Source organism: Phasianus colchicus, chromosome 2 (genome assembly GCF_987193195.1).
Source record: "Phasianus colchicus chromosome 2, bPhaCol1.hap1.1, whole genome shotgun sequence".
Taxonomy (NCBI): Eukaryota; Metazoa; Chordata; class Aves; order Galliformes; family Phasianidae; genus Phasianus; species Phasianus colchicus.
In genome coordinates this window covers 29,628,941-29,656,917 of record NC_143437.1, presented here as the reverse complement: position 1 = coordinate 29,656,917, position 27,977 = coordinate 29,628,941, and the positions used below count along the sequence as shown (strand labels likewise).

Below are 27,977 nucleotides of genomic sequence, written 5' to 3'. Positions count from 1 at the left end.
TAGTTTTTTTTCTTCTATAAAGCATATACACATTTAACAGTGCAACAGTTTATATCAACTTTGAGATGAGTTGGAATGAATGTTGAACAGTTGTACATTCAAATATTTTCACCAGCTGGCAGGATAACAGAACAAACTGCTCTTTATTTAATCAGTAGTTAGCTTTCAGTGTTGTAGTAAAATTTCAGAGCATTGCAATGAGAAGACGCCATAAAACGGGATGAATAACTAACCTTAGCTTGGTCTGTAGTTCACAAATGGGAAAATGGCTCATAAACACGTGGTCATTTATTAGCATTCTAAATATCAGTGTGAAATGCTTGTCTGTGGCTGTGGACAGAAATGTAACTATTATCATTGTGCATCTACAATGAATACAATGCCATAGTGCAGTAGTTTTGGCTTCTTATTGGTAACTCTTTTGTCTGTTTAATTACTGGCAGAAATTATTTTCTATTTAAACAAAATTAGATTTCCTCCTTGGTAAGATGGATCACTTCACATTAAATTATTATTGTTCCTGTGCACAGTCTGTTTTGGGAAAATATGTTCTCAGAATTACATTGGCGCAGCATTTGTGGCTATTTGGATTCTGTAGCCATATATCTGAATTTCTTGTGACCTACTTCCAAATAGCTTTCAGTTGGAAACAACTGCTTGCAGGTATTTCTTGTGCTTCACAAAGGTGGCATCGTTATTTTGTGTAAGAGGCAGACTTCTTGCACAAAGATTTTTAGAGCTCGCACAGTGATTTACAAGTGTAAGGAAAAACTGGGAAATCCTGGCTCTTAAAGGACTGTAATCCATGTGTTCTCCTGTTTCTGTACAGTTCTGTTGTGCAGTGTTTAACTTTCTCCTGCCCTTAGCTCCTTTTCATGTGCCTCAGGATGTATGCTGTATCTGTGTGTTGGGAGCTTTGGTGGCAATAGGATTTTCCCTGAATAGAGTAATCAGGTCTATTGCTTTAAGTAGGGAATGAGATAGGATTACTGAGCACACTGGCAGGGCTGCGGGGAGCAATTTAACTGTGGTAATGTGGGGGTGGGAGTGATATTTAAAATAAAACTGAAGTTTGGGTGCCCTGAGTCAGCACAACTCTCAGATTCCAATACTTTCCTTTTAAATTCAGATGAACTTGGCAGAGCAACAGCCATCATTGGTATGGATGTTTAACATTTAGCACTTGAACTTGAAATTGCAGTATTGGTCCTTTTGCCACCAGTCTTTGCCATGATAAACAGTTGTTCTCGCACCAAAAAGAGCTTTGGTTTCAGTGCAATCTGGATGTGTGCAGTCTATAGGAAAAAGCAATCCCTTAGTCCAGAACAGGCTGTAAGCTCTCAAATTCCAGGGCGTGATATTTGGTACAGGACAGTTTCAGCAGCATCAGTGACTTGGATGATGAGTCAGTAATGAAAAATGAGTTATTCCATCCACATAAATTCTGCTTTTATGTTACATGCAGTGTCAGTACGATGTAAAGCCTTCACACAACGTAGCTTGTACAGAGAAGGCTCATGTTCTTAGAGATTCTGCTTTCCCCTAACTAGCCTTTAATTATTTTTTTTTATTAAATGGCACAGCTTTTTTTATATTACATGCTATAAATGGCAGAAATCCAGCTACAGACACTGACCTTCAGCTGCGTATTGGCAAGATAAAATATTTTTTCAAAGCTCTTTGTCCTGATGCATAAAGGGCACTGCTTTGTACATCAGTAAAGACTGGAGTATTTATCTGGTTAGCCAACTGCTAGGCTGTTTTTTAAGGTACATTTGTTCCAAATAAGAATCTATGACTCAAAATATTTACCTTTAAGGAAGTAGAAACGGTACAAGGAAGGACAGATATGATGGTCTCCCATTGGAGCTGAGAAGAGAGAGGTTTGTTCAGAAACTCTTCTTCTTCCCATAGACTGTTCTGTTCCTGCTGTTGAGAAGGCTTTTGGGCTTTTCTGGCTGTGGAATAAAATGTTCCTAGTGTGTTACAGAAACAAACCCTGCCCTCATAGTGTGAACACTTTTATTATATTTATGTTGCAAAAAAAAAAAAAAAAAACAAAAAACCCCCCCAAAAAACTCAAAAAAAAAACAACCAAAAACAAAAAACCAAAGGAACAGAGTGTATTCAAAAGTTTCCTATATGCTAGCAAAAAGAATACAAGAAGGAATATATCCTTCATTCCTTTGAAACTGTTAACAAAAAGGTGGTTGTGTTGCTGTAGTTGACTGGAGAACTAAGGTGAGTTACTTAAAGTTAGAATTGTGCTTGATGAGAAGGTGCAAGGAAAGTGTTGGTCACATAGACAATGAGTGAGAAAATGTAGTCTTAAAAGTAGTGTGAGAGGATTGGGGACATAGGAGGTTTTATGATTTTCTCCATATTTTTTTTTTTCTTCCCAAGGTATAGTGTTCTTACGTTAAAAAAGCCTATTTTACAATGCTAAGGCATTTAATTTCAATGTGAGGGTTTTAAAAGCTCCATCTTCTTTTTTATGTTTAGAATGCTGTCCAGAGCACATTGACTGTGGAGTGGTGTATCTTTCATTTATATTTTGTGCAAAGCCAAGAGCTGACTGTGTGAGTTTAATGGTTGCAGAGTGTCTGGTCTCTTGTGCCACTCCTGTTGCGATGGGGGCTTTCAGACAGCTTGTTTCAGAAGCCTTAAATTGAAGATTATACCAGTCTCCGTTTTTATTGCACTTATATTGAAGCAGTGAGCCTTAGCTTTTTATTTTTTTTTATCAATTCAATCAATTAATTTGTATAATTGACTTGAAAAAAGATAACGCGTTCTTTGCTAAGCTTCAGAATTTAGAGAGGGTAGCAAAGTTTGATCATTTCACGTGTGATGCATAGAAAATGAAAGCTTGAATTGGTGTTCAGCGGTCCTGGTAATTCTGCTTCTCAGCTAATGTACAACTTCCTTTTGAGGAAAGCTTAATTCTGAAGTGTGAAGTTGCAGCTCATTGAAAGTCTGAGGTCTTCACTTAAGTTAAGAAGGGGACTTGTAGAATAATAAATCTTTTCTCTGCTTTTTCCTGTTGCTGTTTTAACCTTTACAGAGGAACTTACAAGCTTCAAAATTTGTTTTGTCAATAGATCTGTGGGGACTGTCAGGCCACTGCTTGGCTTTGGCTGAATTTAATAAAGTCTCAAGAAGTGAAAGCTCTTTCCAGCCTTTATTGAGGGATCAGGAAGTGAGTTGAAATACACAATATTGTTCGTTTTAGCTTTGCTCAAGTGTTTTGAGAATGCCTCTCTTATTTGTTTAAATAGATTAAATATTCATGTTGCCTTTGATTTCCTGAGTTAGTTTTTTTTATAATAATATTTCCCAATGTGTTCATTCTCTTGTCCTGTAAATTACTCATTCTTATGCTGAAAAGAGAAGCAGAAAAGAACACAGAATTCCTGTAGTGTAAAAAGGAGGCAAACAAACACATTTTCCTTTTCATTACTTTTCCTTTATTTTCTCTGGAAGTATTCTGGGTTATTTTTCACATATGGTACTGAATAAGATAAGACTTATCTTATTTCTGGTATCATAGCAGTCAGCATTTCCCCTTGTGTAAATAAGACAAGACCCTTGCATCAATAACTCTGGTTGTTGCATATGACTGATGTGATATGTGATAAATGTATGATGTCAGTCATACATTTCATGTTTTTCGAGAGTAATTTATGTTCCCTGTAGATTTATTTTCAGATCTCACAGGATGGATGGTGATTAGCAGAGCCCACCGCAATTGAATTTCACTGTGGCCTTGCAATACAAATGTAAGCAGGCTGTGATTCAAATTTTGCAGAGTTCAGGGATGGTCTTCTGAATATGAGGCAAGACTTAATGTGATTCATCCACTGATACTGAAGTGTGGTAATGTGTTCCTATCAAACATTTCCTTTACGTAGTAAATTCTCACCAGTGCTGCTACTAGTTGAGCTGATTTGGTGTTAAGAGCAGCAGGAAGCCTTATGCTTTGCAGATGTGAGAGTACCTAGAGAGTCACAAATGTTCAGTGCAAACTGGCAGAGACCCGCAGAGTGCAGGTTCAGTAGTACTGTAAAAAGGCAGCATGCTACAAACCTCTGTCCTGTGCTGGTACTGTTCTGTTATGTCTCATCATCTTAGTGGTCTTGGGCAGAGCCTATTAATTGGTTCTATCTGTGGTATGCTTTAAGGCATACATATAAGGTATCTATATAAGAGTTCTTATTGAATAAATAATCAATTTAGTTTGGCTTTGTACGTGTGTAGACTTTGGCTGTGTATGAGAGCTGATGGGATACTTTATACAAGACAAGCAATCTCTTCCTGACTTCCTTTCCCATTTTCCTGTTGCCATGTCTATTGTATTTATTTTTTTTTACTTTTTAATTTTTTTAAAAAGTTCTGCAGACTATTTTTATGTGCAGAGCTAAACTGAAATGTGTTGAGCAGAACTGAGCTCATCAGTTAGACAATGGAATGAGGTGCCAGTTCTTCACAGGATGCACTCTGGAAAAGAAGTAGGTGGAATACTGACTGTCAAATACTCTCCTGTATCAACTCCAGCTTGTAGGTGAATGGTCTAAATAAGGAATTGTGTACAGTGTTTCGGTCCTTGCCAAAGATAATAGTAGCGGCATAAAAGCTTTTACTGTGATGAGCATGAGATAAAATTATTTTCAAATGGGGAATCTTTTAAGGCTTTGAGATAACACACTAAAATGGCAACTCTTCACTTCTGTGATTTTGTTTTTTAGTGTCCATAGTTTCTAACTTTTATATGCCCTGCTTAGAAGATCATGTATAAAACTTGAATGGAAAAGTGAGTATCCCAGTGTTAGTCATGATCTACTAAATGCTTCAGTTTGTGTGATCTCATTTGTTAGTAAATAATTTGGGAGCTATGCAATCTGGTGTGGTAGCACATTCAGTTCCTTGTAATTGCTTATTTTGCAGTCTCTCAACCTTCAGCTTGTAGCATTGGGTTTGCCCTGCCTCTGCTGTCATCATCCACCTACACAAGCATGTTGGATAGGTGAAAGCAACTTCTGAACAGTTTCATGTGATGGACTAGTTGCATACCAAATTTAAGAAGCAAGTCTGGTTTAGATTGAGGACGGAATCCTTCCTGTAGTCATGATGAGGGTGTTAAAAACAAAACGGGAGTGCTTGTCTATAGTTGTCCATGTTTAAGATTTGTGTCCTTCTCGCCCTTCCCAGTCAGTTAGCTAAAAAATTGTCCAAAATGGACTTGGATAAATCTTTATTTTGAATCTTGTTTAATATTTTGTCTTATCTTCTTTTCTGGTAGTAAGACCTGTAAGTGAAAAGCACTAGAAGAGAACATTCCTGATTCTGATTGCTATCATGCAGAAGACAGGCAGTGAGGGGAAAGATATCTTGGGTTGGTTTGTTTTCTCTGCTCTTTTCTACTCTTCTCTAGGAACTCATACTGATACTGAAAATGTGGAGCATTAGTTTTCCTGCACGCTGCAGTTGAACATGCAGAAGAGAGAACAGCTCTTATATCACAATCAGAACAGCTGGAATTTTTGCCATGGCACAGCTCTCTGGACACTTGAACTAAGAATGTTTTATTGGGGTTGCTAGATTAGCTATGGTAACTACCCCATCTTGAATGTTTGGGAATGAGTTGTTGCTGTTTCCTTTACGTGTTTTGAGAAATAGACTGTTATACACATGTTTTGAGGAGGTAAAGGCAGCATGAAAGATGAGGGGAAAAAATCAGACAATGCGGATGCTTTAAGACTAATGTGTAAATGCCAATGCAGCTCCATGAAGAGCAAACATGTTGGATCTAATTCAGCGTTGGGTGTATTTGGTCTGAGCTGATTTTTGTGTACCATGCTCAGTCTGTGAGAGTGTCAGTGGAAGATGATCTCCTACTGTGCACTTGTTGGTCCATGCAGTGTTAGTAAGCATGCACTTAATAAGGAACTAAGAAATTGATGTCTTGGGTGTTGCTGACTTTCTAGACTAGGAAGAATGAAGTTTGAAACTCAGAGAAATATGGCCTGGAAAGATTTTGTCCCTCTATGTAGAAGAGCAAAAAGGAAAAGCATCTGGATTATTGTTAATGACATTTATATATTATAACTCAAAATACTTTCATTTAACTTTATCCTTTCGCTTTGTTTTGTTATTTACATGTAAATTATGCAGACATCCATGTAGTCAGCTTTCACATTACTGAAAGCTGTTCTTTTATCACATGGGCTTATTATTTTTCCAAGAGTTTGTTTTCTCTATGGAAAAAAATTCTTAATTGAATTGCTAATATGCCATTAGTGTTCAATAAATCAAGACACATGCTGTCTTGCATTGACTTGTAAGAAAATAAGGTGCCAAAGAACCAGAATGCTGTGTTTTAAAAGAATGTGTAGGGTGCTTTCCATCTCGTTTTTGGAGCAGCATTACTATTCTTTAAGTCTTCTGTATTTGAACTCAGTTGTATTATTACAAGTAGACAAGGACAAGTAGCTAGATCTCTGGCTAGCTATAGTGATGAGGAGACTGAGGATAAGTTCTTATTTGCTCTCAGATTGGGGAGGGACAGATTATGAATGCATATTTTAAAAGTTTTTTTTTCCTAGGATTGGGACATCTAATGTAGTCGTTCTTTCTGAAAGTAGTTAATTACTGCATCTTCTATTGCGTTTGTTCTTGGAGCTATTGCATTTGCATCTAGAACACTTTAAAAAATTACTTTGACACCATGAAGCACTGAGTTGTTCTAAAGGTGTTTCCTGTTTTAGGTCACATGAATTCTGGACATTAAAGCAGTTTAATCTCAGAATGATTACTGTGGAAGTTTTGCGCTTTTTAAAGTAAACTTAATGTGTTAAAGAAAAAGAGGCACAACCAACCGAGAACAGCGAAAACCTACATAAAAAATAGTAGTTAGGTGTTATGGGGGGAGGCTGTGCTGAGTGTGTGGATCAGAAGTGACAGGGGAGGCAGCGATTCCTCCTGGGGTTAGCAGGGAGAAAACAAGCATAGTGATGGACTGTGTGCTCTCTTGTGTGAAGCATTCCAAACGTATGTGGTTGCAATGTTCTCTTCGCTGCTTGAAATGGAAGTGCTTGAAAGAACATTTAGTATTTCTTAACTGTGCAGACTTATATTTTTGTTTTTCGCTTTTGGCATTTGTCTTCAACGGGATGGTTTGGGAAGGTTTATAGAGCCATGCATCTCATGCAAGTGAATGGTTTGAGGGGTAGCAGTAGTCATGACCATCATCCACTGTCAAAGAAACACCAGGGAAGGGAACACTGAATAGGGTGTTTCTCTTAAAAGAAGTTGCTGCTCCTTTCTACTATCAGTTGATCTGTAGTGGACAACTTGTGATTATGCCTGGCTGCACATTTATGAAAAAATCTCAAGTCCTAGGAGTAGTTCAATATCTTGCTTTGCATAAGGCTTTCTGTTTATCACCGTCAGCCTAACTCTTGCTCATAGTGTTTCTTTTATTTTCTTCAGGGCTTATTTGCTTTTTTAAGTGGTGTTGCCAAAGATTTATGTTTATATTAGTTTGTTCCTTGAACTCTTTGTTGTTATGAGTTTTACCTGATTTATTTGGTTTTTCAGAAATGTCAGAAGTTGAACGTTTAGCACAAACATTATAAGGGCTATGTTTGTATGCAGTTTTCTTCTGGTTAGAAATGCTGTGTTCCTTTGAATTACACTAAACTCTGGCTTTGTGGTATTAAAAGAAAAAAAAGCCCAACAAACCAGAAGTTTGACCTCTCCTCAAGTTAAAATATCCAAAGTGTTCATCTGGGCTAAGACTTTGCATAAGGTGTTCAGCATGGGTATTATGTTACTCTATTGCTGCAGTATAGCTAGCAAGTGGAACTCTGTTTCTTTACTCCAGGTTGTTTTTTTGAGGCTAGGAATCTCTGTTCACATTCTGAGACATGAAAAATCTGACACAAAACTTACCTGCAAGCTATTAGAAATTTAATCAAAACTTCTGGGTGATTGGAATGAGCTTAGAGGCGTATATCTGCTACCAGCAGCAAAAGGACCTTGGTTTTTTTGTTGTTTAGCATTGGTTATTATGACTCACCAGTGGTTTGTTTTATTTCTGAAAGTTTTGTTTAAACAGTTAACTGGAAGATCAGTTGTGCAAAGTGCAGACATTGATGCAATTTTGAATTTCTACTGAAAGAAATTCTCTTGTTCTGTAGGACAGCCTCATGACAGCTACATTTTCCCAGGTGACAACCAAAAATGGCTGCCATTCAGGTACAGAGGGAGCACTGATCTAAATAAGAGCTGTGTTGCTTCCTGGCTGATGATTGGGAACAAGGCTTGCTGGGATGGAAGAATGCGAGTTTCTCTCAGCTAACCTTTTGAAGATTTCACTAAAACCCGATTTAAAAGGGGAGGAGGAACATGCCTGCGAGCTTGCATACTTGAGTCTTCTTTTAGATGGTTTATGAACAGTAATAAGATAGGATTTCAAGCACCTCATCAAAATCATTCATGTGCTTTTCAAGGAGTGCTTCAATTCTGCCCTAATGTGTAAATCCAGATTTCGAAACTTAACAGACAGAATAGGGAAGAGTATTTCTTGAACAAAGCAAGAAAGCATTCATTTTCCAGTACTGGTAGGAGCTACATTGCATTTATCATTGAGCAGGATACCTTGCTTTCTGTGCTTTTTCCTTTTAACTTGTAGAAATAAATCACCAAAATAATTCTTGGTGTTCTGACTCTTCTTGTCGTGTCTTTTATGTATAGCGAACCTTTGTTTTCTCTCTGTGTACTTGGGATGATCAACATTTCAAATGTTTTTTTGCCTGTGTAATGTTAAACATTAAAGGTATCAGTGCAATAGTAGTGTTAATGTAAAATGTGTTTATGAATTCTGGCCTAATACTATGCAACAACATTTTTAACTAGTTTAAATAAGCTGTCTTTGTAAATGTTGTTTGACATGCATACATACAAAAAATCAAGGCTTTTGAAATACTTTGCAAGGCATCTTTTTGTTGTTTAAAACAACAAAATTGTTTTAAATGTTAAAATCTACTAATTCTAGGGCATGATAATACTGCTCAGCATTTTCAGTTGTCTTTAGTCAAAAAAATAATTTTGGTGTAAACATACAGTAACTAAAAAACCTCTTACATGTGAAGATCCCTTTCTTCTATGCTCTTGCTTTCATCTTTTATCTTCCTCTGCAGTGGCTCCACATCCCCTGTATTATGCTGCTGTCTAATGACCAATGAAGGGTTGAACCTGAACTAGTTTTCTATGTTGGGTTGTTTTTTTTTTTGGGAGGATGGGTTGGCTTTTGTTGCTTAAGGTTTATGGTTTGTTTTGTCTTGTATTCCATGCTTAACTTTAACTTGGTAAGTAACTTTCTTCACTGTTTCAAAAATCTAGCTAGTATCATGCTTTTTGCTTAATGCGATTAATCTCAAGCTTATATATCATAGCTAAGGTGAATGAGATGGTTTAAAAGCAAGGCCTTGTTTAAATTATGGTAATTTCCACAGACTATTCAACTACATAAGTTCTGGAAAAGAGCTGACTAGATGGCAGCTCTCAAGAAACAGATATGGAAGTTAAAATAGAGAGAGAGAGATAGATGAATATAAACCATTATATTAGCTTGACTAAAAAAAAAAAAAAAAAAGAGAATCCCAAAATCAAAACTGAAAAACAGAACTAAGTAATGACTCCTTCTTTACTTTCTGCTAGTAGTCGTCTTCCTTCTCCAAAGCCCAATATCAACGATAGATAAAACCTTGATTATAGAGGTATAATTTTGATTTATAGCTAAGAATACTGCTAGGCACACTTGTGTTAAGCTTTCGGTTATCCTCAGCTTTGTTAAAGCTGCTGTTACGGTTTCTGGTTGAGTAAGACCATTGTAGTTGGACAAGGAATGGATGTGAATGGGGAGAAATGTAGAAAAGCTTAAAAATGGTCAGGGTGTTAAAACAATGTGATCTTTTAAGGATGACTGACATAACTGTCATTGTTTTGGCCTTGTGGATGACCTGAGCCTTCAAGTCTGTTTCATAGCTTTGCGTGCTGAAAAGACATTGTACCCTTAAACTGAACAAGGGAAGTTTTTAGATTTTTCTTGATCTAAATAGAGTTGTTGGAGTTGCAGAGTGGTTGAAATAAGTGTCTTGGGGACGTTTGATGTATTGGTGTCATGCCTTTAAGTCAGGAGATGAAATAGTTGCTTTATTGATGTCTTTTCCAACTGATTTTTTTTTTTTTCTAAGAAAGTTCTGATATTTATTACTGATCCTGTGATTTAGGTTTTTGAGTTCTGCTTATCAGTAGAGCATTGGAATAGTCTGATCTGAAGAAAAAGACATACTTAATACAACTTAATATTGTAAAATCTGAAGAATGTGCTTGTGTTGTCGTAAGGCAAATTATTTATTACCTGCAATGCATATAAATAGTGATGTTATTGAGGAATTGGTGGAAAATAGGTGGATCAGAACATTCTGATTTTATTCCTGCTTTTCCTGTTAAAAGCCTCTTAGAGTTGGTTAATACAGGATCACAGAATGGTAGGGGCTGGAAGGGACCGCTGGAGATGATTTAGTCCGGCCTCTTACTAAAGCAGTTTCCTACAGCAGGTCTCACAGGTGGGTTTCCAGGCAGGTTTTGAATATCTCCAGAGAAGGAGACTCCACTACCTCTCTGGACAACCTCTTCCAGTACTGTCACTGCTGAAGTGAAGAAATAGTTGCTCATGTTCATATGGAACTCTGGTTTGTACCATTGGCCTTTGTCCTGGTTGCTGAGCACCACTTAGTTTTTCAACCTTTATACTGTCCTTTGAACAGTAGATCGTGCATCTTTGTGAAAAAGATTCAGAGAATTTCTAGGGGAATGTTTGGAATAGGTTTTGCTGCTAAGGTTTCTTTTTATTCTTTATTTTTTTTAAGCAGTGTAGAAACTCGTATTTATGGTGCATTTATCTTTGACTGGAGAGCAACAACTGTGTACACTGAGCTAGAAACTGAAATGAATCTGTTCTGAGTTGTTCCAACCCTTCTTACCTAGTTTAAATGCATTAGATTCTTTGCAGTTTCTTGTATGAATTGTTTGGATAAGGCTGTAAATTGAAACTCCATCAGTGCTTTTGTCAGAGCCCAAGATACATTTTGTAAGAATAAGGAGCTGCTTTGTTGCAGTGTTTTCCCTGTTTTCCCTGTTGTGCGTTTGTGCTGTGCTCTGGCATTATTGTAAACAAAGCATTTCAGTGTCCCTTTATATTTAACATATAAAAAGTGCTTCAGCCATAGAGTTTTAGAAGAATACTTTAGCTTAGCCATTGGAAAAATAATAAATCAGAGTTCAGCTACTTTATTGGAATGCACTGGTGTATCTTTTGACGGTGGAAAGTTGCCAGAAGGGCAACTCTAATATTCTGTGCTGTGCATAAAGTTTCTTCTCAGTTTCATTTCAAATTGAAGTAGGATGATGAGGTCTGTACTGGCATGTGACTCAACTTTCTGCTGCTTACCAAAAATCTAGCAATGGTAAGGAATGTTGTGTTGTTTATGGTGAAAATGAGGAATCCAGGAATCAAAGGCAGAATATTAATGTATTTTCCGTGCTAGTAAAACTTTTACAATAATAGTAATAGCAACAAAATCTTACAAATAACACTTCCTAACTGAGCTGGAATTCTTACAAGTAAATACCCCAGGTGTAGGGGTGTAGAACAGCTCAGGAAGAAGGGACATTGGCTGCCTTTGTGAGACATTTGACTTCAGATTTTAGTTGAGTAAAAAAACAGTTTGAGTCTTTGTGGACATTCATTTGCCAGGTTCGCTGCAAGTTCATCTGCATTTGACATGCTTCACTTCTGCTCCTTTATGTGAAAAGAATTTGACATATATAACTCTTGAAAAATTACTGACCTGCCTCAGTCTAAAAACATGAATAATTGTTTAAACTGTCCAAAAAAATCTTGTCTGTATCCTATTAGCAAGATTATAAATGAAGGAGGAACCAAAATATCAAATATACGGCGTATATTTAATCTGTGAATTGGCATCAGATTTAGAACAATGAAATGGCTTTCATGAGAAGCTAGAGGATATACAGAAATTTCAAGAGGATGATTGAAGGTCTTATTAACTCAGTCTAATTAACCTCCTTTCTGTACAAGGTGAGGTGTTGCATGCTCTGAGAAATGATGAAAAGTGTAAGGAAAGTACCGAATTGAATCAATTTTCTTTTAATGATAAATAACCCTTCTAGTCTGTTTAGGCAAAAGTAAACACATGTGGACCTGTGGTTCTGCTTATACTGTGTGCCAGGATTTAGCTCAGAGTGAATTCTTCAGCAGAGTTATAAACCTTTGAAAATTGCTTTATAATGGAAACGGTGACAGACCATTAACTATGGTAGTATAAATGCATTACTTTAACATATGTTACAGTTGTCCTAAGTTGTCGAACACATGAAAAAACAGCATGTGCAGGAAATTCAGGGAGGAGGCTTCTGTGTAGTTTTAACTAATTAATGATATGTTAATGTTTGTCAGGCACATGGCCCACAACATGCCAGGCAGGTATCATTCAGGGACTAAGCAAGATTTGACTGTGGTAACGCTGACATCCTGCTCTGAGTGCTGTACTGGAAGAGGACCAAGAAGGACATGATGTGTTTAATCACCAATACAGTTATAGTGCTACTGAAGCAGATACGTTTTCCTGCTGCCAAATCATAAGAACTTCTAAATCAGAAAGATATGCTAGGTATGCTGGAATGGCTTGTTACCAGTAAAAATGCAAAATCATACTTACTTAAGCCACAAATACAAACTACATTTAAAATGAAACGTCTAATACGTGTCTTATGTAAAAGCTTTTTCTCCAAATTCCTAATTGTCCCAGTCCTAAAACACAACCGAAGAAAAATTATTTCCAGAAATTACTGTTGTTCTGTTTTTTTTCCTTCTTTTATAGGCATTAAGAATATACACCTATGCCAGAATTATTACTTCATTTTTACTGTAGTGCAGCTGTATGAATCTGCCCATTGGTGGACATTAGCAGTAGGAATTCGCTATTTAAAACGTGCAGGAGTTTTCGTACTATAGACCAAACGGAGCATTTTGTGTTGTCCTTCAGCACTTGTGTGAAGTATTAGTTTTTAGCATTTCTGGTTTGTTTTTTCATCTTTCTTCTTTAAAATGCGAATGGGGAAGCTGGGAAGTGCCTGGCTGCTGGAAAATGTAAGGTTTTGTTACAAAACCTTTGGTATTTATTAGGTAAGCCTATCCAAGTTTCTTGGCAGAAAATTGCTTTCATTAGGAAGTCTGAGGATGCTGAGAAGAAATGGATTTTTGTATAATGCTTTTAAACTCTGTCCCAGTGCTGTGAGTTTCAGCATGTATTTTTATTCTAGAACCTTCAGACTGAGGTTCTCTTTTACATTCTGCCTATTAGAATCAAGTGTGATACACCTATCAGTCTTTGAGATTTTGGGGTGAAACTCTATCTTCATTCTCTAGCTGTGGCTTTATTTTGATAAAGTTATTTACTGGGGGATGGGAGAAAGAAAGGACTTCAGTGGAGACAGAAGAGTAGAATGCACACTGTTTTGGACAGTACCTCTCAGTTGTATACTGCCAGATGGCAAAAATTAAAAGGAATAATAAGTAGAGTAGGATATATAATTCAAGTAAATAATTTTCAGTACTTCTAATGGAATAGGTGAGGCCATGCCTTCATGAGATTGTAATGAAAGTGATATATGAAAAGGGAAGCAGAGTGGCTGAATAAGAATCTTAGTTCTTTTCATTTTGCTGATTAGTTACAGTATATCAATCTACAGGAGGGGACAAATGTTAGTTCTGGTACTCAGTTCCTCCCTCTTTCCGTTGTGTGCATTTAATTTTAGGTGCAGTTTTGATCTCGCTGAAGTTAAGCCGTGGCAGTGGTCTCTGTGTGTGTCTATTGATTCAGAGAGTTTCATTTGCTTAGGAAACTTGTATGTACAATAATCCATGTGAGGGATGATATGAATATTCCAAAATGAGGTTTTTTATTTTTACCTTTACATATGATTTTTCGCTTGAAGTATAAATATACTATGAATTCTGGGATGACCTATTTCTGCAATTTTTTTCTTTTCAAAGCCTGTGTCATTCATTGTTACTGCTTTCAAGGCTTTGTTTTTAAGGGAGATTTTTCTGTTGTTGTTTTGCTTCTTGGAAGTGGAAACCTTTTAAATAGCTGAGATTTTTTCGGACCAAGTTTTATCAAATAGTTGCATGCAATACTTCTGAGGCCTCTGGGATTTTCCAGCTGGTTTGAAGTTCCCCTGCCTCTAATTTGCTCTGCCACTTGACCTTCCAAGCATTGCTTCACCTTGTGGTTTCCAAATCTACATAATTTTTATCACCCTTTAGTTAAATGGTTTCTTTTTGGCAGATGGAAGTACCTGCAAGTAAGTTTATATTCTGCCTCTAAGATAATGCAATTCTATTTGACTTGATTTGTCCATAAATATGAATGTCTGTCTGAATACCAGCTTAAATTATGTGCAGGTGGAGACGGTAGATTACTAATACAAAACTGACTTGTAGGGACACTGTAGGTCTAAAATATATACCGCAGTAGCTCTGAACTAGATGCTGTTAAGCACAGAACTGACTTTTATGAGGGAAATCTGGGAATTACCTTAATATCTCCCATTAAAACCAGTCATTTGACGACTAATTCATAAGCATGTTGAGTATCCCCAACCTGACTGTAAGAGAAGGGTGTGAAAGCGTTGGCTACCAGCCTGAGGGCTTGCAGTCTGTTCTCCTTGCCAGGGTTAACTTGGGCTTTCAGTTCTCTATGCCTTATTTACCTTTACTCTCATTGTTCTAATGAATTTTCCTAGAAATCCAATATGTACTGCATTTCCTAGAAATCATCTGCTTCTGGGTTGCCCTCTGTGACCGTGAAATGGAAATGAAGAGGGCTGTACCACGACCACCTTATGTCATGACCCTTTTCTGATAAGAGCATTTCTAATGAAATTACCTTGAGAAATAACCTGTATTCCAGGTGTATATTTGAAAAGACTGTCAGGAACATAGAAGTAAAGAAATAAATACTATTAATATAAATCAGCAACAAGGCTAGGAAGCTTTACATGAGAAGAAATAGCACATGCAGGTTTGCTCAGTTTTAAGGGGCGAGTGAGAAGAAAGAGGAAATCCTGTGTAAGAGGGGAAGAGATTTACAGTGTAACAGAACACCATTAAATGTCTCTTTTACTTGTCAGATATTATTAGGTTTCTCAGCTAATACCTCCTAAAAAATACCTCCTAAAATTGACATATCTACACTGCTTAATATTTTTGTTGTAAAACTTTGGCCTTAATTAAATATTGCACTTTTCACAAGGGGTGGTGGTTAATCAGCACTGTTACTGTCTTAGTATTGGTTTATCTGCAGTGACCTGTATGTAGAAGAAACTAACAAAAAGAAACAAAAAAATGAAACATGTCAAGGAACAAGAAAAGCAGTCAAGATTCTCATCCAGTGTTGCGGCCTCTGACTATCTTGTATGCCTTAAAAAGCATATAAAGGCATCTGAAAGTGAGTCTTGAAAGAGTAACAGTGAGCTGAATTTGTTTTGCTTATCCAATAGAACTGTCTTAAAAACAAAACAAAACACCTTTTTTTTTTTGTTAAGAGTAAATGGCAGCCCTTTTTCTTTTTTTCACATGGCTGTATGTTATATTTGTGCATTTGTGTGTGCTTTTCATTGTTGGTGTGTTGTTAAGTAAATATAATATGAGGATTTAGATTGATATTTAACAGCTGAGGTGGTTGGTGGAAACATGTCATTGCCCCTTCCGATGTCATCAGTATGAACCATCTGAACTCTACCTTTCTTTCTCTTTGCTGCCCCTGGGGTTTAATGGCTTTGCAGAGAAGCTCCTGCCTGGCATATTGAGCTGCTCCAGAAGGTCTAATCCATAAGCAGTGAGTACTGAACTGCAGTACACTAATGCTGTAGGTGTTGACTCACCATGCTGTTCTTAATTGCAGTTCTTTTGAAGGTAGAAAATCTGTGCAGACCAATATGATATGTATTTGTATGGCTACAAATGCTGTTCTGGTTTTCCTGGGAATTAACTTTTCTCCTGTGCACATACTAGCTTTCATGTGTTTAAAACCAGCTTTCATGTGTCTGTGGCTCTTGCTATAGCTGGCAAATGCTTATGTCTCATATCTGCAGTGAACTGTGTTCTCCTAGAACTCTTGAGCCTGATGTAAACCAGCTTTCAAATGTGCATGAATTGAAAAGCATCTGTAATGTTTTCATGTGACTAATGCTAAGATCTGGTTGATTAAGTCTGGATTTACTTCTGAACTGGGAAGTCATTCAAAATATTCATTTGCAAGCTCAGGGGGAAAAAGTATATAGTTCTAATAGGTGTAATCTTTTGTGATTTATTTGCTTTGGAGAAAAAAAAAAAATCAAGACTTTTGGTTTGAGTCTTGATTCTTAAAGTTTTATATTGTTCAGTGCAGATCTCATCTCAAAATTCTGTCCATGTTGGTTGGAATTAGAAAACTGTTTAGGTAGCCTCAGTTGTTTATACATATTTCTATAGATAAATATGCAGTTAATTTGCCTAAATGAGATCTTCCTAGTAAGAGGCTGCCCCGAGGAGGGTAAAAAGGCCTTCTGAGCATGGATGGCTTTGGTACAACCTTACCTTCCAATATGCACTTTCAGGCCTGTTCAGGATGGTGCTAATGCTTCCAGTGGCATTCAGGGAATGTTGAATGAATCAGATATTGGGCAGTGTGCACAGAAAATGGGTTGTACTTACCTAAAGATGTTTGAGTGCTTATAGACTGTGAGTGTATTCTCCAGGTCACTTTGTAAGGGAGATGTGGTATTAGAATATTTTGTAAGCTGCGGGAAACTTTGTGTGATTTTGTTGTTGTCCCGGAGGGCTATAGCATTAACTTTGTTTGTTTGTGAGCCTGCTGACTTTCTCTGAGGTTGAACGCTTGTGGCATAATTGTGTGAATGCTTTGGAGACATCTGGGAGACTTAAGATGTTGCTGTTTTTCTCTCAGCTGAAGGTTACTGCCCTGAAAGTTGAGCCACACTAACAGATCATATGAACTATCCTAGTCCATGTCAGTGCAAAGTTAGCCTGGTTATTTTAAATTACTGCTGGATGCGGCTGTGGGTAGTAATGAACAGCTTGAGGTAATAACTCCTGCAACCATTCCAGCTAGCATTCCAAGAGCACATCTGTCTATGTCCTTATAAGTGCAATATTTTAATCTCTCTACTGCAATACTGTATCCAAGATTTGTCAGGACTGCAAATGCTGTTGCCAAGGAGAGCTTTAATATTAAAGCAGAATGTATCTGTTCTTCTTGTCTGTCATTGTTGTCATACAGCAATAGATAGGTCTGATAAGTGTACAGTGTCTGCCTTAAAAGGTAAACTTATTCTCAAATATGAGGTAAATAAATGTGAAAATTGTGTTTTAAAAGCTCTATAAATTGGAAAGAGGTTGTCAGATGTAATCTCCTCTTCATCCCTGTTCCTAGTTTGGCTACCTCTAGCCTATTGTTATTTTTGATTCCTAGCTGTGTAAGTTCTTACCCTGTCTGAAATTCTCTGTATTGATTCAAATGATAATGAATATTTTAGCTCAATTTTTTTTTTTTTTTTTTTGCCCCAGGTCCAGCAAGACTATGAATCTCTGTTCCAAATGCTTTGCTGGTAAGTGCAATAAAAGGCTTTATGTTTTTTGTTGGGTTATTGAAACCACACTGTTGGCATCTCCTGCGGGGTCTTTGCATGGGTTTTTCTTCCTCTGCTGTAGCTGTATATGCGTAATTGGATTTTCCTTACTTTGGTTCTTCATTTATTTGCCAATCAAGATCCTCTTGTGTAGATGAACCAATCAGACCTTGCTCTTGAAGGTTATGGAAGTCAGGAATAGCCTTGAACTCCAGTTCTTCTGTTAGCACAGCAGCTATATGGACAATACCACTCTCAAAAATGCATATCTGAATTGCAATTTAGAATTTTGTAGAACTTATTTTGTAATATCCTCTGAAATGTGATATAGATGAGAAGCAAAAAGTTGCTATAGAAAAACTCATTTCACTTTTTTTTTTTTAATTTGTAGCCTTTGAAAATTAAATTATCCATAGCTCATTAGTAGGCTACTTACCATTGCTACATATCGTTTTCTTTTATTGCTATCATCTAAAGTGTTAGGAATTGCTATTGACCTTTTTCTGTTAGCATCTGCTGGATTTCTCTTCCTGAATTTTTTGTGCTATTGTTTAGTATTGCAAGCTTGCTTTAAATTGTAATTAAAGTGGTATCATTGTTCATGATTTTAATTTCTCTTGGGGAAACAGGCACAATATTAAGAAGATGAAAAAAAAAATTTTGAAACTGCCATTGGCTTGTCTATGAAATATTTGCTTTTAGAACTTAAGTTGGTCTTAATATTGAGCTTACACATTTTTTGAGTTTATTTTTTTAAAAGTCATTGGTTCCAATGCAAAAGTGACAGAATCTTTGAAATTTAAGGGGCACTGCCCATGCCCTACTCCTTCCTACTCTCATCCCTCTGCCAAAATAAAAACTGCTTTTACAGAAGTTTTTTACAAAACTTTTACAAAAGTGTATTTTGACTTGTGCATTTCAAATCTTGGATTCAACATTACTTCCTCAGACAAAAACATGGAATTAGGAAGATTGTCGAAGATTGTTCAACAAAATATGGTGTAAATTCCTCTGGCTGTTCTGAGGCCATAGATCACTGGAAGGAAACTGTGCAAAAAGTACAAGGCTTTTCATATACTCTTTCCCTACACACCATAAAGAGATACAAACTACTAGGTCTTTGATTTGAGTCAGTACTGTTGTGTTCTTAGCAGCACTGGAAAATAACTTGTTTACATAACTCGAAAATGTGGATTTGCTGAATCTGAGATAGCAGAATGGCCAATATTTAATATTTTGGGTTTATCAGTGTACCCAAAACTTTACAACCATTAGGCCAATCATTAAACAAAAGATTTTTGTTTTATGGCTCTTCATTTGTTTTTTGAGAATAAATTTTTGTTCCCTTTTTTGGCTTCTATTCTGTAATTCTCAAGAAAAGCTGTTCCCTCTAATCAAATTCATTTTCTGCTGTAAAAATATGAGGTGATATCTAAACATGAGGGATTTAGGAAAAAAAATTCTTAAGTTCTTCATGGTTTTATTTGCATTTATTTTAGCGTGTTTATACTGAAAATATTTTTAGCATATTTTTACTGAGTTTCCAACCATGGTATTGAAATAATGACACATACTGTTGTTTCTGTAAACTGAAACACCACAGATAGCAAGAATTTAGGCAAGAAAGCTGTTGAAATATGTTTTGAACCATTCCAGGCACTCCAAAAATATGATGTGGAAAAGAAATCTGTTTTTTTTTTTCCTTTTAATATGATAGTTTACTCATTCAAATATATTGTGGTATATTTGTGTGCAGGGTAAAATTGGGAATTATTATTTCTCCTAACCATTGTTTCCTTTCTCTTTTGTTTTAGAAAAAAGAAATCCACACAATGAAAAAGGTTAGTAACTTCTCTAACTGACTTTTTTTCTTTCCTGTTGCAGGGAAAGGATCTAATCTAGTTTGTTGGTTTGTTTTAATTAATTTAGGACATATGCAGCAGTAAAGCCCTTTGCATTTGCATAAGCTTTATGTTCTTACATAACTTATGGGAAAAGGTCAACAGATCAGCACGGAGTGAAAACAATGTTGGGTTTATATTGCAGTAGAAGTTATTACACGGAACCTTCGTATTTTTACTGTTTTCTCAGACCTTCCGAAGCAGAGCAAAGGGTAGTCATGGGCTGTCAGTGCACCTTCTTGTTTGACCAAGTACTGGTAGTGTCTCCATTCTAATCAAGATGAATTCACTAGAAGTAGCACAGGGACTGAAACTCTTTGTTTCAAGTATTTGTACATCTTAAATGAAACAGGAGAATACTTTTAAGATGTTATTATGGTGATTAAGTTGTTGAACTCTCAGTGACAAGAGTGAGTTGGTTATTTCAAATACATAAAACCCTTTGTCCAGAATACACCAATTTATTGGTTTAGATCTTAAAGGGGCATCTTGCTCTTTTGTACGAGGACAAATCTGCTGTTCCTCATACTAAATTGGCTGGTGCATAAAGATAGTTAAATACTGAAGAAGAGATTGAACTTAACTGTCCTCTTCAACCCTCTTTGTTTCCTTCACTCCATTTGTCTGTTCCAAGAAGGAATAGCTGATTTGTTTAGTTTAAGCCCAGTGGAAAAGTAGCAGACTCTGAAGTGTTCAAGAGCTTTTCTTATATCGTTTCAAGTTAATTGTACTTCTGCAAAGTACAACATTCTGCCTTGAGTTCTGTGCTGAACACATGCTATCAGTGTTTCAAAGTCTCCAGGTACAGTGCAAGTGTAATCTTGCATACTAAATTGCTTTAAATAAATTTGCTCTTCAGATGGTTGAGACATAGTTGTCTCAGACTTCTTGCACGTTCCAAATACAAACACAGTAAAGTGTAGGTTTTACTTAACCAGAATATAAGTTGGTAAGTGGAAAAAATGCAAATTACAGCCAGAGCATCTGCTTTAGTGACACGTTTTTGGCCTAATAGCACTACCTCCATATTTTCAATACAGACTGCTAAATCTGAACTATTGAAATGCAGAACAGCAACGAGTGAAATTTTTTGGAAGTGTTCTTGATTAATCTAGTTTTATTCCTGTTGTGCTTAGGGAAGTTGTAGTATCAACATCAGATAGGGACTTAGAGTGCTTGTGAAAAGCCACTTCTATGAAGCCTACCTGCTTTCAGGTAGGAATTCTACAAACATTCACAAAAACAACACCTGGTGCTACAAGAACTCAATTTTAATTGGAGCCTGTGGGAATGGTCACAGAATAAACTATTACAGAGAAAGAATAAATATTTAAATACAGAAAACTATAAAACTAGACTTTCTACTTCAGTAGCTTGAAAAGAAACAGCAAACCTGTGCTCTGACTTTAATCCATTTGATCCATTGGGAGTCTGGAAAGTTTAGCTTTTGTGATGGTGCATTCAGCATTGGCCAGGGGGATGCAAGAAGTGGATTTCGGGTTGTTCAGTAACGTGTGAAGCTGAAGGTAAGTGCAGCACTGGATGGCTTGATGGGGAGACATGCTTGTAAAACTGGGAGATCATGAAATGGTGATAAAGGTATTCATGGATTTGTGAATCAGTTTCATAGCATTTCTATTTTTATGTGATTGAGACTTTCCAGAAGTGTATGTTCATGTCTGTCTTAATCCAGCTGTGAGTTGTTTATGTTCTGTGAAGGACTTGGTTGGTAAAATTAAAGAATTTTAATCTTCCTTCATCAAGGAATGAATCGATATTGCTGGTAATCAGCCATACGCTTGTCTCCATGCCAGGTTATCAAGTTTTGTAACTTGAATGGTGTATTTTATTTTTTTCTTGTGTTTGGAGATCTAATGGAAGGAGTAAAAATGGATACTAATATCTCCTATGTGTCATCTGATTCCTAGAAGTAGCAGATTTGCTAATCTCCCTGTATCCTGAGCTTACTCAGAATGAGGAGTTACTGTATGTTTTTATTTAACCCTCAGCAACTATTTATTTTGTCACACTCAAGTTATACACAATTTTCAGAGCTTACAAAATCTTGTTTATTTTCTGTGACTCAGAGTCACTTGAATAATGGAGTTTCCTCTTTTCACTGTCTGTAAATCCTGGGAACGATTTAGAATGCTGCATTATGTGGTGGTAACAACACCTACTGTAAGGATGATCTGGCAAAAAAAAAAAAAAATCCTAAACATTCCTGCCTAAATACATTTTACTTTTAATGAGCTGCTAGCTTGTCCATCAGTCAAGCTTTCAGGGTACTGAAAACCTTTTCATAGCTTGCATGTTGTATGTTGCTTCTTCACGTTGATCCCCCTGCATGATAAATTATACTCATTCAGCTGTTCTCTTTGTTAATTTTTTGTTCCTAAATGAATAATTAATCTGTCCTGCTTACATTTTCCATATCCTTGTGCAATCATGTAGTACTTTATTGTTGGAAAAAGAGCAAGCATTTTCAAAAGCTTAAAACAAACAAGAAAGCACCAAACAGTAGTTCTCTTTACCTGTATACAAAATGCATCCTTTTTCAGAAAGGCAGCAGATTTTTATTTTTTATTTTTATTTTTTTTTTTACCTTTGCTGGTTCCTAATGGAAGCTGGTGCCTCAATTTGTTGCTTCATTAGGCTAGAATTTGTTGCTGTAGTCATTTCTGGCTTTGTATTTTGAAGTACAGAGACTGCTTGTTACAAACAGTAGCACTCACTGACTGGCGCTTGAGACTGGGAAAGATGCATCTCTGAATTTTATTGTGTGCTCAGACTTGAAGCTGAACAATTCTTTGGAAAATTGTATTGCTGTTTGAAGTGGCAATAAAGACACTGCTAATTTCTAGAGCACCTGCTGGTAAAGAACTGTAGCATTCCAGATACAAACATAGATGATGTTTGGCATGTACTTAATTTCCCTTACTCTGTGCCCAAGGAATTCTTAAGAGGCAGAAGACTGGTAGGGAAAAGATGTCTTAACATAATTAGTAAACTTGACAAAGTCAGATGTATGCTTTTGAACTTTTGAAAAAAGAAAAAACAAACATGAAATGGAATTAAGAAAATAATTGGATGAATGACTTCAGTCTTCAGTTGGGTTTCACATATTTATAAGCTTGATTTACATTGCTGACCCCAAAGATTATTTCTACTGCATTATTCTGCAGTTTTAAGAAGTGTGAAGATCTGAGTAATAACTGTGGTTGGGTTGTTAGTACAGGGCAATATTTTCATCAAGGAGTAGGAAAGGATTTTGGTTTTTGTCTCTTCCCTGAACCTGTCTTGGATAAAAAGTTTTGGTGGATAAATATGAATTAATAGGGGAAAATGAGTTTGTTCAAGTATAGTTATATTAGGTTTAGGAATAATTGTTTTAGTTCTGTCAGATATGGTCCCATCAACCAAATCATCCAGCATAATTATGCTATGTGCTTCTAGTAAATAATATGTATAAATTAGAAATGTGGGAAAGATGAATTTCTGAAGCTGTCTAAACTTGCTGTGCTTTTAAGTGTAAATAGAGATTAAATTTTGAGTTACAGAATCAGTATGTTTTCTGTGTATATGCCATATAAGTATACTAATTCAGAGGGATCCACCCAATGAGAAGCATATTTCATTTCCATCTGTATTGACGTGGCAGGGAAGTTTCAGAGTGCAAGGCTTCTGTGTTGTCTTGTGTCAATATTTTGTCAATTTTGCTAGGCATTCTATGGAAGGACCTTAAAGGTGCCATGTGGAAGATGCTGCCTCATCTGCCCAGCACTTGCCTATGTGAAGATGTTGTGTACAATGTAGGTTGTCAATAGGGCCAGTGCTTCAGCTGCTGGTTTGATTTCCTCAATTATTTTTTCCTTGCTTTTCCTCTTTCATCTTCCCCCATATAAAGTAGTGGGAGAGTTAACGCTGATGGAGGGCAGACCTGTGAAGCGTTTCTGTTAATGGTTAGTGGATGAAAGGGAATTTTTTTTGCATCTGATACTCAAATTGTTTCTTGAGATAGTTCAACTTTTTCTTCTTTCAGGCTACTACTAATGTCAAGTTAGTAGGGCTTTTTCCAGTGACATTTGAAAGTGTTTTCACCATGTAGCTAGGAAAATTGAATGCATTTTAATTAAGAATTTCAGTGTTTTACAGTGAATCCTGTCAGTAGACTATCCTGTAGGAGATTAGGGGCTGTTCCATTGGATTGCATCTTGGTAAATTCATAGCCCAGTAATCTGGGGTTCATTTATTTTAAAATATATATCTATTTTTATATATATATATGGATTACACTCAAAAATGCAACATCTCAGTGCTGGCTACCTGAAAAGTCTGCCAAATTTACCTAATTAAATTTTTTTCTCTAATTTGACTAGATATCATTGGTATTTTCCTTATCTCAAAAGGTTGCCAGACCCATTGCATAGACTGATAAGAAGACAGAACAGCTCAGTCCATTATTTTTCTTGAACTTCTGTTATTTTTAGTTTGCTTTGTAGTTCTGTTTTCTGTTTAATGTATTTTTCTCTTTATGGTAAAACTGGTTTCTTTCTGTTTCTTCAATATCTTGTTCATCTTCTAACTCATAACCTTTCCAAATGACTTGTTGAAAAAACAGCTGTAATGTAGTCCCATGTGTATAGGTTCTCTGATTTAATAAAAAATAAAAAATAAAAAAAATTAGATATGACTTAAGTGCCATGATGTTCACACATTGTCGGCATGAAAACAGAGTTACCTATTCAGACTATGCAACCTACAGGTTTCATTTATTAAACTTGTGTAATTCCATTCCCTCTTGTATATTATGCATGCATTTATAGGAGAATGTTTTTCTTTTTTTCCCTTTTTTTTTTTCACATTTAGCAATTTATTTGAGTTATAGAAAAGTCTGTGTGCTGTTTTGTTCATTTGCTCATTTGGAAACCTTCTGTAGTTTATAGAGACACTAGTGATTTGTTCCCCAGCCTCCCTGTGGAGTTTGTTCATATTACAATCTAATTCCATGTCTGTGTCGTGCACTCTTGAGCTGTTAATTTGTACATTTCGATGCAGTTTGTTTCATCGTGTTTTTGTAATCCAAACTGAATGTAACGAGCTATGTGCTTTGGGGACCCAGCCTTGCCTTGCCAATTAGAACAAGTGGTTGCTGAGAGAGTGCATGTTTTAAATAAAACATGGCACTGCTGCATGAGACCAGCAGCCTTTGGGGAATAAGGGAAGCTATTTAACTCTTTCTCTCTGAGAAGAGAAGTATCAGTAAGCACATCTTAGAAATGTTCAACTCATTCATCTGAGAAGAATGATCCAGATTCATGTTTTGTCTGTCAAATAAAATATAATTTGTCACTGGAGACGGTGTTATGCAGTAATGCATACAGAGTATTTAAAAATGCACAAGGACAGCTGTTGAGTTTACTGCATGTTTTCTAAGAGTGTAATCATTAGTGCTGCAAGAAAATAATACAATGCTCACAGCTAACCCTTCTATTTCCCCTTGTACTGCTACTCAGCAGGCTGAGGTTTTGCAGGAAAACTGCCAGGTGGTAAAAGTGCTAGTTTTAAAATGGGTTTTACAAATGAAGAAGACTAAAGTAGCATTTACTAAATATGCATACTAAGGTTATGTGCTAGGCTAGGTGACCATAAGGGAGGGTTCAGTGTTCTACCATTCCAGGGTACTGTGGGAAGGGATACTACTAAGACCATCAATATTAACGTTTGTAACTTGTGGAAATTATCCAGGATTCGATTGTTCTTTATACAAAACTTGGTGAGTTCAAGCTAAAAGCAACAAATATTGTGTGAGTTCATTTTATTTTTAAATACTCTTCTTTCATGCATTCCATCCCAACATTTTCATTGCTCTATCTTCACTTGAACTGACACATCCTTTGTGCTTGTACACCTTGGAAGAAAGAAGTTGCTGTTCAGCAACAACCTTCAGCTAAGGACACTGAGAAAAAAATTTAGGTGAGCAGTCATGGTGGTTGACTCAGACATCATTTTAGCAGACATTGCATACACAAGCAAGGCAAGACCAAGAAAAACTTCCCTTGTGAAAACCTTCTGGCTCAGCAGCTAGGTGTAAGGGGAAGCACAGCTACTTGTAAAGGTGATTTAAGCTGTTAGGTAAGCAGACATACAGGACAAATGTGATCTGGGTAATAGAACAGTATGTAACTGATGACTTCTAAATTGTCTATCCAATTTATATGAAAGGAATGATCCAGCAGCTAGACAGCTAGCCAAGAGCATGAGATCTGATTTCCTTTTCACAGCCAATGAGCATTTCTTTGTGATAGTAGGCAAGTCCTTTTTTTTTTTTCCTTCCACTTCTGTTACTCTGTTCCTCATTAGTTACTGAGAGATGGTGATATTTCATTGCTTTACTGAAATGGTTGTGAAGATTAAAAAAAAAAAAGTCTAGTGTTTGATACATTAGCAGTGTTCATCTAAGGTTTATCTAGAGCTTCATCTTAGGAAGTTACAAGTCATTTTGAGGAACAATATTTTTATTTTCCTCTTCCAAGTTGGCTTGAAGTAAGCATGCCATTAGTACGTATTAAACTGAAAACTGGCTGTCTTCAAAGTTAGTCAGGCCTCTCACACTGATTAAATTGCTCAGACTGAAAGAGAAGCTCGATCCTTCATTCCTGCTCTGCCGCTCTACATCTTAACACTGAGTGTAATGCAGGAGATTAGTGTAACAGAACTCTGTGTCAGAAGTTACGGAACAGAAAGGCAATTTGATTGCACAAAGTCTGTAATTAGATTGATTTGGTCTATTTATGCTTTCACATCCACATACAGGCCCCAAGATTCGTATCCAGGTAGTCTGGCAAAAATAAGCTATGCACTACATGATGAGTAAGGTGTTATGGCTGTTGAATCCTCACTGTGATGACAGATTGAAGTTAATACCTTTAAGGAATGGATGCTGTGTGGGATCTTTAGCTTCATTATTTTGTCTTAATGTGTAAAAGGCTGTTGAGGCACTGGGTTGGGGCAAGTTGCATGGATTCCCCATCCCTGGAGGTCATCCAGGCCAGGCTGGATGGGATGGACAGCCTGATCTAGTGGGTGGCAGCCCTGCCCACAGTGTCAAGGTTAGAAATGAGTAATCTTGAAGGTTCCTTCCAACCAACTCAAGTCATTCTGTGAGTCTGTGAAAATTCTGGAACTTCTGTTCTTTTCCTTCCCTTCAAAGGCCACCGTGTGCATGGTATCAGGGGGAAGTTCTTTACTGTGAGAGTGGTGAGGTGTTGGAACAGGCTGCCCAGAGAGGTTGTGGATGCCCCGTCCCTGGAGGTGTTCCAGGCCAGGTTGGATCGGGCCCTGGGCAGCCTGGTCTAGTATTAAATGGGGAGGTTGGTGGCCCTGCCTGTGATAAGGGGGTTGGAGGTTCATGATCCTTAAGGTCCCTTCCAACCCTGGCTATTCTGTGATTCTGTGTGGTTGCAGTTCTGATCTTCATCTTCTTGACGCTTTTTATTCAGTATTTTTTTCTCTTCTTTATTTGTGAAATGATGTAGCACTGTTAGAATTAATACATACTTTTTCTTTTAACTCTTGTAAAGCTGTTTCATCTGGAGCTTTAAGTACTCATTCTTCATTTCTACTCATTCTTAATTCATGCCAGTCTTTATATATCTATTACAAATCTTGTATTTTCTCAAAGAGTTAGTCATCAGAGGGAAAACTGCTCATGAAGTTATACATATATAATACAGCAATAACCTTGCTTTAAAAAGAATAAATATTGTCTATGCGTGAGTTTCTACTTAATAGTATATGTAATGTAAAAAGCATAATCACAGAATTATTTAGGTTAGAAAAGACACTTAAGATAATCAAGTCCAACCATATTAAATCTGTGAGCAGGCTTTTATTCTATGTGAAAAATTTCAGAGTGCCTCAGTATAAATTGTGTTGCTTTCATTTTCTGGAAAAGAAAACATTTGTAACCACATGCATGGTTAAATGATACCTCTTAAGAAATTTGTTTATGAAAGACAGAGTTGGTTGATTTTCATGCTAATGTTTATGTTGATTCAGGCTCAAAGACAAAAAAAAAAAAAAAGAGTATTCATAATGCCTGAAATCTGGCTCTAGAATACCCACGTATCCCACGAAGTACAGAACCATGAAAATCATTTGTCAAGAGTGTTGATTCTGAGCTGCTCTGATGCGACCAGGTCACAATTTTGACCTAAATATGCTGTCTCTGTGGTGACCAGCAGAAGTCAGAAGACCAGCTGAAGCACAGAGTGAGCAGTCCAGTGGCATCTT

The 27,977-nt window shown here is 36.7% G+C and overlaps 1 protein-coding gene across 1 annotated transcript in view; it reads left to right on the top strand.

Moving 5' to 3' along the window:
* ZFAND3 (zinc finger AN1-type containing 3) overlaps positions 1-27,977 on the top strand; it is a 131,187-nt gene that overhangs the window by 15,618 nt on the left and 87,592 nt on the right. The window contains exons 2-3 of the mRNA XM_031594070.2: positions 17,720-17,760; positions 19,596-19,622. Coding sequence (XP_031449930.1) covers positions 17,720-17,760; positions 19,596-19,622 — 68 coding nt within the window. The remainder of the gene's footprint in view (positions 1-17,719; positions 17,761-19,595; positions 19,623-27,977) is intronic.